The sequence below is a fragment of the Heloderma suspectum genome, chromosome 2 (assembly GCF_057233095.1).
Source record: "Heloderma suspectum isolate Gila_16-S chromosome 2, 16-S_ref, whole genome shotgun sequence".
Lineage (NCBI taxonomy): Eukaryota > Metazoa > Chordata > Lepidosauria > Squamata > Helodermatidae > Heloderma > Heloderma suspectum.
Genome location: NC_139459.1, coordinates 91,650,530 through 91,669,927, shown reverse-complemented (window position 1 = coordinate 91,669,927; position 19,398 = coordinate 91,650,530). Strand labels below are relative to the sequence as shown.

Genomic DNA, 19,398 nt, shown 5'->3' with positions numbered 1-19,398 from the left:
TCCGATACTGAAAATATAGGCATATGGTAAATTCAACACTCTACTCTGCTGCAAGGTGCTGAACACCACTTTTCTGTACTCTGATACTCCTACATCTACACTGCTGATCTGAACAGGGATGGTGGGAGAGATCAACAACAGACAAGTGCCTAGCCTGGGATGTGTGTACAAGCAAAACTCGAGCTCCAGATTCCACTTCAAAGCTCGTTCCATCTTGTGTCCAGATCAGGTTGCTATCTTTTTTCTTTTCATATGAATCTTTTTGCATATTCTCATGCATATTTTCCCAAATGTATGCATCAATTGTATGCATCTTTGAAACATACAAACACTTCTCCCATTGATTAAAGCATGCTTGTTCATATTTTTCGAAAACTATGCATTTCTTCATGTACATTTTTCAAATGTACGTAGGCTGTCAAGTGCACTTTTTTTGGTCTGCAAATCACACTGCAAACATGGAAGTGTACAGACTTCAACCTCAGATTGCGTTCAAGCTGTGTGCACTCCAGGAGGTGAAAACTGGGTAAAGCCTGATTTAAAATGAACTGAAATGAATTTCTCATACCTCCCTAGCCTAACCACTGCCAAGTCAGCCCCTTTATCCGACAATGGGAATCAGCTCCCTAGTCCTGAAAATAGTTCAATAACTTGCATGAAGAATGGTAAACGTGCCACTGGCCACATTAGGAACACCAAAGGGACTGATGCTCAGCATCTCTCATGTAGTAATTGAATTTTTACTTCCATATCACCTGTGAACAGTTATAAAATGGTGAGTGTGTGGTTTACCCAGCAAGATAATCCTAAGGGATTGGGGGGTAAGGATTCCAGTGACCTAACTGGAGGTCTATAGCTTCTATAGCCCTGTGTGACGCAGATGGCACATTGTTGATGAAAGTGGGTAGCAACTCTGCCCAAGAATGTTACAAAATTACATCACTCACAGCACTATGGACAGAGCTACACATGGTTCAACACAGTGCAGCCTCAGCAAACAATCTTCAGCACACTTTTCTCCTTTTGCTTCTTCTTGTACATCTAATCTCAGTTTCTATCCACAGCAGCTGCAAACTTCCTTGCTACTCACAAGTAGCAAGATGTTACCTACACACACACACAGCACATAGAACTTGTTGTTTAACTATGTAGCTACATTTTTGCATATTACAAAATAGTTAGTGGAGTATCTAAACCGAACCATGCAGGGCTATGTGGTTGAGGTAAGGAAAGGGTCATGGGAGAATGCAGACAGTCATTCTTAGGTTAATAAACTATGGTTTATTAAACCAGTATTGTTACTAAGTCAGTCCATAAAACTTTCTCCAGCTGCAGCAGCCAACTGTTTCAAAACACTTGCACAAGGGACACCTTTCTCTCTTTCAGAATTAATTCCAAAAGGGCAGAGAACAACTGCTGAACACCATTTATACGTTAAAAAAAGACAAGATACATGGATCTTAAGAACCTGACACTTAAATTTAATTGTACTCTGAGCATACAGGGATAATTTGCGTGAGCTAACGAATTGAATTTTCAACATTTTCAAATGTTTATATGTGAATCGCTTAGAGATTTTATTATATTAAGTAGCATATGAATATTAATAAATTGCTGAACATCTTTCCATTATTGGATGATAAAGGGTGCTTTCTGACAACTCAACTTCTGTAATTTATTACTTGCTTTTTCTTCCCCTGACCCACGGCTTTCTATCAAATCTGATACCTTAAATGTGCAACCAAAATGATTAAATTAACTGAAATATTTGTGTTACAACTGTCTTGGGAAAATATCCCTCATCGTTCCTGTATTGTATAGAAGTGTGAAGGAAACTGAATGGGTAAGCTACAACATGCTAGGTGTTTTCAAAACAACATAATGCACTTCACCAAATTGGTTTCAGAGCAGTTTACGCATTTAAAATGTTGCTATAAAAACACATAAAAAACCTGCCAGGTGAAACAGAACCACTGGCAAGATGACAGTCCTTTCTGGAGTCAAGAGCAACATTCTCCAAGAAAATCAATGAAGTGCCAGCCATCAATCCAAGGATATTCAGAGGTCCTTGGAGATGTGCACTTTGATGTGCATCCTGCATGCTACCCCTGAAAGGGTATTAGAGAGCACTGTAAGTGCCTGGTGTGTAATTAAGCCCTCACAACCAACTTCTGGCAGAGTGCCATCAATCCTTAGAGTTGAGCTAGGCTCATACGGTCCATCTTTTGTGTTCTCCATGCTTCCAAGGCTAGGTGGCAGATCTTGATCTACTGATCTTTCATCAGGTACCTGTCTTGTTCTACTATGTCCAGGGACACTCCCAGGTGCTCCTGATGCTGTGATAGCTTGCAGAAGAGCTCATTGGGCTGTCTGCAAACCTGTGTTCCCTGAGACACATCGACTAAAAACCTCTGTTCCCTGAGATAGAAACTAAACATCCCTTAATGCCTTGTTTCTAATCTTGAATCAGGCTAGAATGTTGTCCAGGTTCCCATCTGTCTTAGTTGAGCCACTACTGGCATCAGGATCTTGGGTGCCAAAATGAGTATGAAGGACATTGCTCTGTGCTGGAGATGCCTCTTGTGATATGTGAACTGTAGACACTTCTGGTGTTTGGATCTGATCAGCACATGAAGGTATGACTTAAAGAGGTCTACGGACAGCCATCTGTCAGGGATGCTTTGACTTGGATTCCTGCATTGAGCAGGGGGTTGGACTCAATGGTCTTATAGGCCCCTTCCAACCCTACTATTCTATGATTCTATTCTATGCCGTTAAGCAGTCCTCCTTGAATCTGCTGCTGCTATGGATTTCAGAATTGTGATTTGAAGTTCTCTTTTCTTGAGAAGGAACTTGCTTAGCCACTTCAGGTTCAAAATAGTTCTCATGTCCCCATTCTTTTTTTTCCAAGGGAAAAAAATTGAGTAAACCCCTGCTCTCCTCTGGTCCTGTAGAACAGGCTCTTTAGCCTGAATGTCCAGTAGATGCTGAAATATTCAGTGCTTGGTTGAGTTCTTGGACTTCAGAGTGGCCAGGAATTTGTTCCAAGAGCAACGTTCAAGCTTGAGTGCATAGCCTTGGGGAACTGATTGCTGAACCCAGGCATCTGAGATAGTCTTCTGCCATATATGTGCAAAAGGAAGAAGTCAGCCCTTTATAGACCTGACTAGCAACAGGAGGACTGTCATTTCTTGGAGCCTTTAGCGAAGGAAGCAGAGCTGGATGCTGCCAGTTCTTCCACCCAAAGTTAAACAGCTCTGGCAAATACAGAGTTTGTGAGAGATACCCTGAAGTCAACTGCTGTGGCCTCTAATTACCCCTACTTGTTTTCACAACTTTGGCCCATCTTCCAAATCCATGGTGTCCAGCAGGCACACCTTAAGCTGGTCCATGATGGTCCAAGGTAGTAAATATATTTTATTAGTCAAGGAATTGGATGTCCTGCTCCTGGCTGGCTTAGCCCATACTGCCTTTCAGATCTTGTTGAAGGACTCAGAGAAAGGAATGGACTGGTTCTTTGAAGCTCCGTGGGGAAACACTGCCTTGCCCCTTTCAGACAAAGGTGGCTACTAGACTCACTTTCCAGCTTGTCTTCCATGAGCTGTAAGGTGCAGCAGCAGTACACCTTTGGCAGAAGGACCGCGGACAAGTCTACTGGGAGTAGTCTGTTCGCATTTGGAGTAGCCGTGTCCATCTCTTCTTCAGACAGCATGCCCTCCTCCTTGTCTGCTAAGTCACTGGAAGCTTCTGAAATAGCTACAGAAAGCTAGGCAAAAATGCAGTTTAAACCAAGAACAGTCAGGTTTTTCTGTCCCACCCCACGAAAAGGGAACTTGCTCCAATATCCAGTGAGCCCAACTGGTAATATGGTATACCAACTACGCCCTTATCTGGACAGAGATAGCCTAGCTACAGTTATCCATGCTCTGATAACTTCTCGTCTGGATTACTGCAATGCATTATACGTGGGGCTGCCTTTGAAAACGGTCCGGAAACTTCAGCTGGTCCAAAATAGGGCAGCAAGATTGTTAACAGGGACTGGCCTGCGAGCTCATATTACGCCAGTACTTTTCCAGCTACACTGGCTACCAGTCCATTTCCGGGCCCGATTCAAAGTGCTGGTGTTAACATTCAAAGCCCTTAACGGCTTGGGGCCAGGTTACCTGAAGGATCGCCTCTTCCCATATGTGCCTGCCCAGACCTTAAGATCATCATCAGTGGCCCTTCTCCGTGAGCCCCTGCCAAAGGAAGTGAGGCGGGTGGCTACTAGGAGGAGGGCTTTTTCTGTTGTGGCACCCCGGCTCTGGAATGAGCTCCCTAGTGGGGTTCGCCTGGCACCTATATTGTATTCCTTTCGGCGCCAGGTGAAGACCTTTTTATTTTCCCAGGCATTTTATCATTTTAGCTTTCTAAATTTTTATCTTTGCTGTTTTAAATCTGTATTTTAAACTCCTGCACTGCTGCTAGGTTTTATTGTGATTGTATTGTTATATTGTGGTTTTAATGTTCTATATATTTTAAATTGTTTTATTGTGTGTTGTTTGGTTTTAATTTTTGTGAACCGCCCAGAGAGCTTCGGCTATTGGGTGGTATAGAAATGAAATAAATAAATAATATAATATATAATATAATAGGTGGATCTTGACAGGGTTGGGGAAGCTTTTCTCTGTCAAAGGCTGCATTACCTCAGCAGTAATCTGTTGGGAAGTGCATGCTGACAGTGGATGAGGTCAGAGCCAAAAGTGGGTGGCACCACTTTTCTTTCTCTTGTTCTGCCATGGACATCCCTTTCTCTCCCCTCCCCCCACACATACATTCTCCCTGCCCAGCAGGTTTCCAAACAAGTACTCACATATAACATTGTTACAGCAGAAATAAAAATCCATATAATTAAAGAATAAAAGACAGCAGCAATAAAACACAAAATACACTGACATAGGGCTTTTCTACATTAGGCTTTTAACCCTCACCTTTACCGAGGCTTGTGCTTCTGGATTATTTGTGGGATTAAGATAGGCTCCTTTACATGTGTTTTTTTCCCCCAGGGGTTTTCTTTCTCTGCTTTTCTATATATTGCATTACACAACTGCTAGGTGGCACTGTGGTGTAGTGGAATTGCACAATTACACAAGGCTTCTAAACGCCATTCAGAAAGAACACCACACTTTCCTTGTGGCGGGGGGGGGGGGGAAGCGATAATGGTTGCAAAGCACACAAGAGGCCCTGGAGGAGGATGACATCATGTAAAGGACCTGGACATTGCCATAAACGAGCAATCATGAGCACACAAGAAAACCTCATACAGAAAGGCTCATAATGAATTAGAAGCCAGGGAAAAAAACATTTTTTCCCCCTGATGCCAGAAGGATTTAAGTGTCAACACCAGGCATATGGAGGTAGGGTGGGCATTCCACAGACAAGGTGGCACTACAGAATAGAGGCCTGGTGCCTGATCCCCAACCCCATATCTCAGCAGGTAAGGAACTCAAAGAAGGGTCCCACTGGATGAACTTAATCTGGGGGCAAGTTCATATGGGAGTGGGCAGTCCTTGAGATATCCTCTAAAGCTGTATACAGCTTAGGAACAGGGTAACACCAACTAACTTGAACTGAGCTAAGAAATGTAGCCATTTCAGTACTGACAAGAAGTCTTCCCTGTAACCCAGCCACTCCTTTTTGAACCAACTGACATTTTTGAAAGGTCTTCAATTTTGTGTTCTTACATGCTGCAAGTTGCCTTGTAAGGGTAACACTGAAAGGCAGCCTACACACACACACACACACACACACAGTGTGTATCAGTCCCAGTACAACAGATTGCAGTAGTCAAGGCTAGACTACCATCACTGGGAGAAGGTAGCATTTGGAAGCACTCTTAATTAATACAAAGGCTTTCAAAGGGAAAAATGCAGATACTTGCATAAATCTTTCTAAGATTAAACTTTCTAAAGGTCTCGGAAGAAAATTTAATAATAGTGTGAGAGGAGATGGGAGGTAAAATGATCTCTTAATGTGGGGAACTATGAAATGTTGAATTATGAGATACCAAATGGCAATGTGACTGACAGAACAATCCTATGCATTTTTACTCAGAGGAAGGTCCCACTGTGTCCAGTTGGGCTTAATCCATAGCAAGTGTGTTTAGGATTGCAGCCCAAACTAAATGCAACCTTGGGGCATGCAGGGGGAAAATGAAATATTTTGAGTGGCAGCTTTAAGATCAAGAAAAGGGTTCCTTAAAATATTATATAAACAAATATTATATATTTCATGCAAGACACTGCCAAGAAGTGATTCAGGAGGAAGCCACTCAGTACCACTAGGTTTATAGAAGTCCAAGAGTATTGGCACAAGTTGGAAGGTAGGAAAAGAACATTAGAAGAATGATTTTGAGTACTGCTTCTTTTTGGTCTCTGCTTCCCCCACCACCATTTTCTGAGAACGTACCCACCAGGTGGGTTTTTGTAGCCCTTATATAAATATTTCAACTCTAATAGCTTTAAACATACACTGCTAATCATTCACTTTAGAGTCTGGAGGATCTTAAAACTCATTCAAACTTTATTCTCACAATGAAGTTTCAGTTGGGATTTTGTAAGCTTATAGTTCACTTGCAGCAGTCTTTAAGGGTGCGATACCTTCTGACATCATGTTCCCTAATAGTCCATCAGACATTACACGAAACAGACTGTTCTCTAATATAAATACTGACAATTTCTTGAGAGGCAATAATTTTCAAAAAGCTTTAACAACAAAAATAAAGTGTCTTTATTGCAACGGCCATGGACATCTATTTTAAGTCATTTGAAGCATTCACCTTATTTGGCCAATACTGTTCAGCATATTCAAACTTTCAGACAGGGAAAAGAGATCAATAGCCTCAATACATTTTCTCCAGTAAAGAGTTGAGGTCAGAAACTTCCAGTCCCAGGGCCTAAGGCGTTGGGGTGCCCCTGCCTTTCAACTGCTAACCAAGAGGTAAAAGACAACTCCAGGCAGTGGGAGGGGAGAAGCAGTGATAGTAATAGGTCAGGGGAAATGGGGTTGGGGTTTCTCTCCCCCCCACCCACTGCCTTGTAATACTTTCTCACTCTGGATTCACACAACACAATAAGCCACACTCACTCTGACAGAACCAGCTGCTGCCCATAGTTTTAAATTGACTCAAGGACAGCAATCTAGAGAAGACTAGTCCCATAGTACCTATGAAGTCACTACAGGGTTACACAATTCACAGCGCAATCCTATGCACACTGCCTTGGGAAGAAGTCCCACTGAAATGAATGGAGCTTCCTTCAGAGATAATGTTAATAGGATGTGATGGTTACCCATTGGATTATTCTAGAGTTTTCAGTGGGACTAGGATGCTTTTGAGGAGTGCAGCCCTCCTCTTTCTACACAACATCATACTCCATATGCCTGGGTCAATTAATGCAGACGGTCCCCATATCCCCTTATTCCATGCTCACCCAGTCATGGGGAAAGTAGGGTTTCGAATCCACAACAGCAACAATTGAAAAAGGGTGAAAAAATTCCATCCTTTAAACTCTCCTATGAATATAATATTGCTGTTAAGGGCTAACTAAGCTTCCCCAAAACTAGTATTGCATGCCATTGTCCATGCTGGCTGAAGCTGATGGGAATTGAAGTCCAAAACTTCTGGAGGGCACCAGGTTGGGAAAGGCTGGATTAGATGTTCTGCATCCATGCAGACAGCAACAACAGACATGGAGAACATACATGTAAACTATGCTTCATCTTTTCAGACTTCTGATGCAAAAGAATAACTTCTTCATTTTTCCTTGGTGAAATAATGAGCTATTTTTACATCTGGAGTCATGCATCTTACCATGTGGGAGAGCAGCCATTCCTAAAAGCACTTGCACTTCCCTCTCCTACTCCCTTCCCCCTGTAATGTGTGAAGTCACCCTGTGATCTTCAGTATGCTGCTTTCGTCCAATACTGATTTAGTGATACTATAATGCCTGTACAAAAAGAACAGCTTCACTGGGCATTTGAAGCACAAAACTTCCATCTTTTATCTTAACGCAGGCATGACCTCCTTCATATTACACAGTATACTGGAACATCTCCAATGCAAGCCCTGCTCAAAAGAATAGACACTATGCAAGAAATTCCATTCACCTGGGAGGAGCTTGCACTCAAGACATTCCCAATGCATTAGACCAGTCTTCCTCAACCTGGTGTTTTCCAGATGTTTTGGACTTCAACTCCAAGCATTCCTGACCATTGTCCATGCTAGGTAGAGCTGATGGGAGCTGAAGTCCAAAACGTCTGGAAGACACCAGGTTGGCAAAGGCTGGATTAGATGCTTTGCATCCATGCAGACAGCAACAACAAACATGGATTTTCTCATTTTCAGCACTTACACAAAGTAAGAGCCGTATTTTCCAAGCCAACTTCTCCCACTCAGTTCTCCACTTTGTACTTTCTTCTGTTTATACTTTTACCCATGGAAATATGCAACTGCTACTCATCTAGTTTATTTGCATATCACCCCTGCTCATGGCCATAATGTTTATATAGTGCTCTCTGCTGAGGACAAACACACACAATATCACCAGACATTTTGCTATTGCTGCCTCTGGCACTGTAGGCTAAAAGAAAGTTGGAACCAATTTAAATTAAGTGCCTAACTGTTTTAATTAACCCTCTTAGGGCGCAATCCTATCAAGTTAGGTGGCCACCTCTGAACTCAGAGGCAACCACCTATCCAAAGCAAGGCAGGAAAAGCACAGAGGGGATCGTTCCCTCTGCACTCCTCCTGCCCTGCCTTTTCTGCTAGACAGCTGATTGCAGCTGTCTAGTTGCAGGAGCACAGAGCAGGAAAGGAGGCTGCTGTACGATACATAGGATGTGTCATACAGGCAGCTATGCTGTCCCCACCCCAGAACGCCCCCCAGCCACGCCACTTTCCGGCCACTCCATGCTCCTCTTGCGTGGGGGGAGTTCGGTTCTCTGGGAACCAACCTCGAAGCACGGGCTTGGAGGTCGGTTCCTGGATAACAGCATATCCTATGGCCATCTAGCCACTGTCTAGCGGCCATAGGATTGCTCCCTTAGAGACACATGGACTTCTAAATTTAGAATTACACATTTTATGTTGGGTGGCATTTTGAGATTTAATAAACTGCATAAAACATCCTGGCTAAGGGCGCAATCCTATGCAAGTTTAGACAAAAAAAGTCCTACAACTCCCAGCATTCCCCAGTCAGCATGACTGGCTGGGGAATGCTGGGAGTTGTAGGCCTTTTTTTCTGTCTAAACATGCATAGGATTGCACCTTAAGTGTATTCAATAATAGAAATTATTGAGGTTAACTTCATCTAGCTTTGATAACAGAAAGAAGTGGAGGAGTAACATGAAGAGGTCAGAACAGTGGCAAACCAAGCAGTTATTTTGTGAATCATATTTTTCTTCTTCTCCCAAGAGTAATATTTATATTATGCATTCCATCACAGAGGAATTGTCACTACAGTAATCAGGACGTTGCAGGCATTAAACTGTCAGGAAAAGTAGGCGGTAAGAGATAGGGCCATCAATCTTAAATGATGAATTATTCAAGTCAGCCAAGACAAGTCGACTTCAGACCTAAATCTATTTGCATTCTTGTAAGCCCATTTGCAGTCAGCTAGATTTATGAACATGCAAATTAGTTCAGGACTGCAGCCTAAAATAGCTAGAAATAGCATTTTAACATTTGGCCAAGATATTAACCTACTGTAAATTAAGAGCGGAAAGAATTGACTTGTTCAAGCTCCACTGAAGGGGGCTGAATAAAAAGCACAGACTATGAAAACTGATAATAAGAGCAACATTTCAATCAGCATCTAAGGACATCTGCTACCGTGGCTTCCACATCCACATTTCTATGCAAACAATAATCATAAGAATGTAAGAAGAGTCCTGTCAGATCAGACCAACGGTCCATCTATTCCAGCATCCAGTTTCACCACAGTGGCCAACCAGTTGCTTCTCAGATAACCCAAGCAGAACATGAAGGCAATAGTCCTTTCCTGTTGTTGCTCCCAATCAATTTCAGATTGCATATAGCCATCACAACGGGTAGCCATTGAGAGATCTTTCCTCTATGAATTTGTCTAATCCACTTTAAAATCTGTCGAAGCTTGTGGCCATCACCACATCTTGTGGCAGTGAATTCTATAAAGCAGCCTTCTCCAACCTGGTGGCCTCCAGATGTGCTGGACTACAACTCCCATCATTCCTAGCCAGTGGTGTAGTAGAGGCAGGGCTCACAGGGATGCAGTCCTGGCACTTTTTCATTAGCAGGGGCTCTGGTATCATCTGCCACCCCCTCAGAATTCCCTCTTCCCTCTGAGCTTAGCTGCAATCCTCACTGTAGCTGTGGGGGGAATGAATTTTCAAGCAACAATATATTGTTCCATGTTGGAATGCAAAGTCTTTGGGATGACTTGGACTGGAATGGGCAATTAAGACCTATTTGCTTTACCGAAGACATGCTGCTGGTGGAGATGAAAACTCCTAGAACTGGTTTGTTGATATGGATCGACACAGTTGCCTGAAATTTTTGGACTGCCCTTGGAGACTGTCACAATGAGTGCCTGCATTTCCAAATTTACCACTACACCACTGTGTGTGTGTGTGTGTGTGTGTGTGTGTAGTTCAATCCAGCTGAGTATGTGGACGCTTCTGTTGGAGGGGGAGGGGGAGATATAATGAAGGAGCTTAGGGAAGGCTAATGGGTAATGTTGGGGCGCTAAGGGAATGTGCAAGGGGGCTGTTTAAATGAGAAAGGATCTGTCCATGAGGGCTGAACTGAGAGGGTGAAGTTTGAGTATCATATTTTGAAAACCTAAAATGTTTGTGTTTGAGTGAGTGAAAAAATATTTTAACACCCCTGCATTTTTTCTCAGGCATCCAATTGAAATACCACTTCCTTACTCTCAGCTGCACTGTTTTTGGATCCCAGCTGTATATCTTACATGGTTGTATAATCTTAGAAGGGGGCGTGGCTGTGACTGTCAGGAGGGGATCCTGCACTTCTGAATTTGCCACTGCACTACTGTTCCCAGCCATCATGGGGGAGACTGCCATAAAGTAACGCTGTGCTGTGCAAAGAAGGGCTTCCTTTTGTCTCTCCTGGATCGCCTGCCAATCTTGTTTAATTGGATGATCCAGGGTGCTCGTATTATAAGAGTGGGGGAAGAATATCTCTATATACTTTCTCAATACCATATTTAATTTTATTAACCTATATGATGTCCCTACCTCTAAGCTGCCCGGCTTTCTAAACCAAAAAGCTCAAAACGTTGTAGCTTTTCCTCACAGTGGAGGTGCTCCGGTTCCCTGGTCATTTTGGTTGTCCTTTCTGTACTTTTCCCCACCTCTACAATATCCTTTTTGAGTTGTAGCAACCAGAACTATACACAATATTCCAACATGTTTGGCCATACCATAGATTTGTTTAAGAGCATTATGATACTGGCAATTGCATTTCTGATCTCTTTCCTAATGAAGCCCCCACCCCTCCTCAAATATGGAATTTGCTTTTCCCACAGTTGCTGCATACTGGGTTGATTGCTTCATTGAGCTTCACTGAAGCTTCATTGAGCTTCATCCACCGTGACCACCACGGTTAGTTATGACCACTTCAGACCCCATCAGTTTATAGGTAAAGTGAGGGAGCGGTTGCCCCTAGGTGCATCACTTTACACTGACTTATGCTGAAATGCATTTGCCATCTTGTTGCCCATTCACCCAGTTTGAAAAATATCATTTTGGAGCTCGTGCATTCTTGCTTGGATTTTCATCAACCTGAATGATTTGGTGTCATCTGCAAACTTGGCCCACCTCAATAATTATCCCTACCCCTGGATCATTGGAGGATGTCCACATCTTAACTTTTCACTTAAGACTTCCCAACGTTTATGCCCTCATAGCCCTTTACAGATCCAGTGTGAGACACTCTCATGCAGTGTAAGACACTGTTCATACAGTCTACCCACACAAACATCTGATCAGGATTCCGCTATTTTATCTACTATTTGCCATTCATGCAACTAGGATTGGGTTTGCTATAGAGTACCCAAGCCACTACAATGTCCTCCTAACTGCTCTCACCTCTCATGTTCCTTTCCACAAGTGGGAAGGAAATATCTGTCAACCACCAAGCTTTGGAAAATCTTGATTTAATTTCTTCATTAATTCTAGAACACCTACATTAACTAGCCACTTTACTAGGCCTGCAGTACTTGATCAATTACAGCTAACATTGCCTGAATGTACACATAAGATCCCTTATGCATAAATCTACAAGATTACTGCCTTTTCTAAAAACTCTTTAAAATGGTTCTTGTTAATCTCAATGGTACCTTTGCCATTGGAATCTAGCTCTCCTGTCCTCGCTCTTCATGAAGCAAGCAAGGCTTCCTTTTGTCTGGTGTAGGATGTGGGGAGATATTCTTTTAAGACCTAGTGATCTAGGTCTAGCTTTCTGAACATACATATAGCCCCTCTGTAATGATCATTACAAAGACTGTCATATTATCATTGTGCACTACCAAACTCTTTCATCAATCAATTTTAATAAACTTCATGGTGATCAATAGAGTTAGTATTAATACCACATGCCACAGCACATGTCTTTACTAAGCTAGTACTATTTTACTTAAACATGAGAAAGCAGGGCTGCACACTTACTTTGGAATGAGATCCATTGAATCCACTTTAATTTATTTCTGAATAAATACTCGGATTGCATTTAAAGAGTTTGTACTCTCTTCCTGTGATGCAAATCCCAAAAAATGGCATTCATCCCAAATACCTATTTTTGTGTAAAACTCTAACCGAGGAAAGAATCCCTTAAAATGTTTTCTTAAAAATATTGCCATGAAAAGCTTCAGAGGATAAGGCCACCAAAACAGTCTCTCAATCCACTTCGCAAATGCCACTCATGAAAATCAGTGAAGTTTAAATAAATGTAACAATTTTACTCTTAACCTAGCCTACGTTTCTGCCTTGTTGACTATAAATAAATGTTGATATAGATCAATTAACATTTTTAAACCTCCAAAACAGCATTATTTCTCTTGTTTAAAAATCATCTTTCACCTTTAAAAATAAAAAATGACGCCCCCCCTCCATTAACTGAGCCCCCCACCCCCATTGAGGGAGACCAGTAATCTGCTTTGCAAACATTCCAACATGTGTTCCAGTCTGTGCTTCAGTTTTCCAATTTTTTATTTTTTTTTACCTTGAGACAAATGTTTTCCCCCCCTCAAATCTGAAAGCTGTCCAAAAAAACAGGACCACACACAAGCACAGCCCTACCGAGCTGTGCTGATCACGTTCCGCCTGTTCCTGCTGCTGCTGCTGCTGCTGCTAACGGGACACACGCGCGCGCACACACACAAAATGGCGGACGGGGTGGGCTACTTTCCAGACAGACTTTCCTTTCATGCAGTTGAGAGGAAAGAAATAGTCAACTCACACAACCCACCCTCTGCCCTGACACCATGATCTTCTTCTCACAGGACACACAGGCAGAGACAGAGGGAGACTGTGGTGGACTCATTTTGTGGGGTACACAGTGAGGGTGTCTTCTTTCTTTTCTTTTACCACACACTGTACTTCCCCCTCCCTCTCCCCCCTCCAATTGCACCTCACAAAACATTACCCTCCAGAATGGATTACAGCTCTCTATGCAGTCCATCTGGCCTCCAGCCAACACTGCTGAACGACCAGCCATTCCCCCTTTGTGGGGGAAGACTTTTTTTTTTTTAAAGGTGCAAACTAAAACACACAGTCAATACACTGCAGTTTGGGGAGAATAAGCAATAAGGACAGGGATCAAACCTTACCTTCTACCCAAAGCTCCTCTACATTGGTTTCGAGATTGGCTGCTCTTAATCCCACAGCAAAAGCCCCGAATATCAGAAGGCCAACCACCAAAAATTTCCCGCAGTTTTTTTGAATGTAACAGCCCAGTTTAAATAACAGTCTCTGAAACTTTGCTCTTAGCCACAGCGGTGCTTTTCTTCCAGTAGCCTTTCCCTGCAATGAAAGGAAAGATTTATAAACGAAGGGCCTTGCGAAGCATCAAATACACAATACATGCTGGCCTCTATGTGCGCGCGCGCGTTTTGCAATTGAACTAGAACAATATGCACGCACCAAACAGGATGTGTTTCGTGTGCACTGTACTGTACTGACAGTAACATGACAGACCAGGGCATCTGGTAGTCATAGCTGCAAATCTCAGTTGCAGCTCCAAGTCACTTGCTCACTCACGGGGTTGCTCACGTGCAAAGCGAAACACGGTGTGTTTTTGCTGATGGCTCTCCTTATTCATAAATCAGCACAGACTGCTGGATTACATCACAGCCGGAGCTCGGTTTGAATAAGACAGGCCGAACACGCTCCCTTATCTAAGCAACCTATCACTGCCTCCTCCTGACCAAGTCACCCCTATCGGTTCCATTGGTCAAAATTTCATTCGAGCCGAAAAAGCGGGCGAACGTTGGGAGGAATAAACAGAACACGCGAATCTAAACAGACCTGTCAAGCTAAGCTGGTAGGGTGGAAGGGCAGGGGAGGGCTTACTGGGGGAGGGAATGGTAAGCCTACTTAATCACAAATAGTCTCCAGCCATTACTTGTCTTCCCGGCTCCTGAGCCCCAACCTTCCTAGTAAATGCGTGTCCCCACGTGGTCCACCGGGCTGTTAATATCCTAAGCTATAGTTATGTATTGCCATACGTGTTGGGAGACGCAGTGTGATTTGAATTAGGAAAGCAGAGCAGACATCTAAATTACGACAATCGCTGCGAACCGAAGGGGGCAGCCACTTGGGTTTTTTGCTCCCCCGCCCCCCCCCCAAGCCTAAATAACAACAAAAAGCTCTGCTCACTGAAACAAAACTATCGATGAAGGAAAGCAATGGTGTCCCCTTTGAACATCTCTCTCTCTCTCTCTCTGGTCTTCCCTGTCTCCTGAAAAGGTAACTTTGCCAGACTTGTTACTTTCCTCGAGGATCAAGGCGAAGCGGGGAGCCGAGTTGGGGGGGGGGGGGCTGGGAGAGAGAGAGAGATGTTCACTCTTGACCAGAATGGGGAAGATTTAAGGTAGCAATTCGTTTGCAACTTTCACCCTCCTCTCCGCCGCTGGAGGTGAAACACGACGTTCGGTGTGATTGCTTTCCTAAGGAAACGGCAGATTCTTACACTGAAACCCGGGGAATACGAGCAAAGTGGGGGTTGGCGCGGAGGAAGGCGAAGCGTCAAGACTCATTTTCTTCTTCGAAACTTTTGCAGCGCTTGGACAGAAAATCAAAGCCGAAGGGAATCAAAGGAGAGAAAGAAAGAAATGGAGTGGTGGGGAGAAAAGACCCAGCGATCACCAAGGGGTAACAGAGGGCAACACTCTCTCTGTCTCAGTCACACACACACACACACAGAAGCCATCCCGGCTAAGTTTAATTAGAGAATTGCAAAGCGCAAACACACACTCCAGGAAAAGCGGGTACAACACAGGAGGGGGGGGAGGAGGAGGAGGAGGAAAAGGAGGGCTGGCGTCTCTACCACTAAGAAGACGCGGATATCCACACACCCCCTGCACACATGCATAACTTTCCCCCAGCCTTTTACTGGTGATCCGTCCCTTTTCGCCGCCGCCGCCGCCACCGTTTGGGAGAAAAAAAGAAATTCCGGCGAGGAAGAGGCGAGAGCTCGGTCAAGCACCTTCGCTATCTGCTCCAAGGCGAACCCCGCATCGCAGTAGCTCGGCCGCTGCAGATATTCCAGATCAGGCGGCGCGGCGCGTCTGCTCCCGCCGCCGGCCCTTCTCCGCCTCCTGCTGCCGCTTCTCCCCGGCCGATCTGGCTCTCTGCAGCCGTTCTCCGGCTCCGAGGCATTAACAGCTGAGGCCATGTTGCCGCCGCACAGCCGGGGCAGCCGCCGCTGTTGTTCCGGCGACCCAGGGGCTGGGTCCTCTGCGGGTCGCCCCAGCGCGCTGGAGCTGCCGCTTCGGGGGGATCCAGGGGGACCGGGGGCTGGCGGGCTTGGCGGAGATTCTCTGCTGCTGCAGCTGCTGACAGAACACCTCTTCATACCGCGTTGGCTGCTCCGGCGGCTGCTGTAGCTGCTCCCGGCGAGTCAGTCCCCGAGCCTTCCATTGCAACATTTCGCGATGATCCGGAGGTCTCCGCCGCGGCCGCGTCCCACATCCAGTGTGCGAAAGTGAGAGCGGGGCCAGGGAATCTCAGCGGGCTCGCCTTCCCCCCACCTCTCCGCCCCTCCGGCGTGAATTGTTCTCCAGGCTCTTCACCGTCCGGCCGCTGGAAGAAAACCCAGACTCCCCCCCGGTCGCTTTTTCTCGCCAAAGCAAAGGAGGACTGGAGCGAGCCTTGACCTCAGTGCTGCTGCTGCTGCTCCGTCTCGGCGTGCTGCTGTATCATTCTGTCTGGGTGCAGAGCTGTCTCTTACGCTCGCTCCGGGCTCCCTCTCGATGCGTGTGTCGCTCACTCTTTCTTACTCGGCGGGTAGGCAGCAGCTAGCAGCAGCAGCTCCCTCGCTTCAATAGATGAGTTGAAGAAGGGGGAGAGAAAAAAGGAACTCTCTCCATTTGGATAAAGAGGAGGAGGAGGGGTGAACGGGAGAGGGGGGGAGAAAAGAGCTGAAATCCCGCCCCTGGGGCTGTCAGATGGCTTGGTTTTCTGGGCTGCGATTGGCTCAAAGAGGGCAGAAATTACTCAGCAAACATGACTATTATTAGCTGCTTAGCAACAGCTCACCAAAGTAGAGAGACCACCCAGGCAGGCAACCCTTGTGTGTGCATCTTCGGGGGAGCCTTAAAGAGATCCAGCCTTCTTTGCATGCAATACTTCTATTAAGGAATGCTTCTCTTTTCTCCCCCCCCTCATTTTTTCTCCCCCTCCTTCCTTTTCAAGAAAGGTTTGTTGTTGTTGTTGCTGGGATGTGTGTGTGTGTGTGTGTGTGTGTGTGTGTTTTAGGAGAAGAACTTGAAAGAGAGGGAGACGCTTTTTATTTTCTTCGACAAGATCTACAGAATTTCTTTGCGACTCGTATACTAAAATATAGATTATTTTTTCATTAAGACGAAGTGGGGTGGGAGAAGGAGATAGAGAGAAGAAACGATTTCCGAAGCCCTTAAAAGAAAATCCTTTTGAAGGCACTTTGGCCTCAAGCTGCAACGAATACTGGGAGGTCCAAGCTGAATTCCAGGCTTGCACAAATAATGACAGGGTGGTTGATACTGCGGTGCGCACAGCCTGAACTCCCTCCCTCTCCCTTTTTGAACCAAAGAGAAGCCTTCCTTCCCGAACAAGAAAACAACCAGCTGCATTAAGAAAAAGACCACAATGAAACCTTAATACTTGAAATAAGAGATTTAAAACCTGAAGTAGCCAAGTTGCTCGCTTAGACCCAAGAGGAATTCCAGCTTAATAATCCTTAAGAGCAAAAGTGCAGCTGGCGGATACTTTAAAACGCTAGACCATTTTAGAAAGTTTTCACTAACTATATTTCTGTGTATTTAAAATCAACCACTGTTGTTGTTTTAAGCGTTCCAAACAGACTTTATCAAAGCTGGTCGCGTGCGCTTTATTTAGTGTAACTTAAAAGAGTTTAGTGTAACTTTAAATTTCCCACAGTGGAAACGCGATTACCGTACCCGTAAATGATGTCGAGTATATATATATGTGTGTGTGTGCGTTTTCCATTTTTGGTCAAAAGTTTAATGTATACTGCTGTTTATGAGCGAAATTTCGCACGTCCCTGTCCTGGTTCTTTGATCCTCACCACCTCCCGTGGAAGGATTTTTAAGAGCGTGGTGGAAAGAATTCTGCCTGAAGAATGCAAGATCATCGTGTCGTATGTCCCCCCACATCCTTCCTTAGCTTCCTTCTCTCCCTCAGTTCGTTCATTCTCTCTCTCCCCCGCCCCCCCCCCCAGTTTTCAGCTCCGAAAAGTTACAAGAGTTTGGTGTTGATTGAAGGAGTGAAATGGGGGAGTGTTGCTTTAAGGAGAAAGCTTGTGCGTATTCATTGAAGGAAAAACGGGGGAGCGGGGGGAGTGAAAGGACCGCACATTCAGAGAAAAGGGGAAGGCCATGGAGGCGGGCCAAGGGTTTCACGTGACTGGCTGGCTGTGGGTTGTGCAAACAAGGCCGGGCTTCCCCTCCGCACGAAATTTGGCGCTGCTACCGCCCCTTAATGTAGCGGCGCCCAAACAGAGCCGAAGTCAGGCAGAGGAAGTTGCGAGCGCCTAATCCAGCTACGAGCAAGAGCGCGGGCTTAGCGGCGGAGCGCAGGGGAAGGGAGCCGCGGCTAACCGTCTCTCTCCCCCCACCCCTCCAGGAGAGGAAAATACCAGGCAAGCCATAGTACATTCCTGAAGGAGGTCTCTCCTCTGTACGTTGCCCAATAGCAAACCGCGTCTATTCCAGCTGCCCAATGGCGGGAGGGGAAAGGACGTTTCCATTCAGTTCTGGGCTACATCTTGGGGGTGGTGATTAGCCAGCCCGGCAGTCGTGCCCGGATGACCAGATTCCCTCCGCACCCCCCGCGCCGCCGCCTCTCTCAAAAATACACGTGGGTTCACTCTAGCCGTCTTCTCTGCAGTGTAATCGGTGTGGAGATGCCGAAGGCTCTCTGGTGGAGGTCTCATCCTTCCCGCTCCGCCTGCTTCAGCACCCAGCGCGGACGCGTAAAAAGCGCGCTCAGATCCAAAGGAGTTTAGTTCCTTCCAAAGGCACCTGTGAGCCTAGAGAAGAGGCGGCAGCCCAGCTGCTCGCCACACACAAACGATCACGTCCAGCTACTGTTGTACAAACGTCTCAAGAGGAGCATTAACGTCGCGGTGGGAATCAGACTAAGGCCACGATCCGCAAACTACTAACTCCGGAGCAGACACAGCAACAGTGGGTTGTACCCCATGAGTTAGTTATCTCCAGTGTTAGTCTGACTTAAGTCCCATTCAGTGGGTCTACTCTAGGTAGGGCAGTGGAGGTTGGTGGCTCCGATGTCAGCAGGCCGATGAATCCGCTCCGGGTTTCAATCAGAACTCTAAAGGAGCTATCTAAGGTGTGGAGCACCTTGGGTAACTCCTTTAGAGTTCTGACCGTAACCCGGAGCGGATTCACTGCCCCACTGACACCGGAGCCATCAGCCTCCACTGAAGTAGGGCTAATATTGGCTGCAATGTTCTCCCAGTGGAACTTGATTTGGAGAGAGAGGTGTGCTTGTTACACCTTTACTAACGGCGTTACTTCGAAGTAACGGCGAAGTCGCGAGTACCACCGTGGTGGACTAAAGACACTTAACAATCTGCCGGTTGTCTATGCCTACTGGAATCAGGATGAGTCCCATATAAAGTCTACG

General features: G+C 45.4%; 1 protein-coding gene across 1 annotated transcript in view; it reads right to left on the bottom strand.

The window, feature by feature from the left end:
* Positions 1-17,709, bottom strand: part of PTCH1 (patched 1) — a 120,822-nt gene extending 103,113 nt beyond the window's left edge. Inside the window, exons 1-2 of the mRNA XM_084834108.1 lie at positions 15,740-17,709; positions 13,863-14,055 (exon numbers count right to left, since the gene is read on the bottom strand). Coding sequence (XP_084690234.1) covers positions 13,863-14,055; positions 15,740-16,108 — 562 coding nt within the window. The 5' untranslated portion in view covers positions 16,109-17,709. The remainder of the gene's footprint in view (positions 1-13,862; positions 14,056-15,739) is intronic.
* Between the last annotated feature and the right edge of the window lie 1,689 nt (positions 17,710-19,398).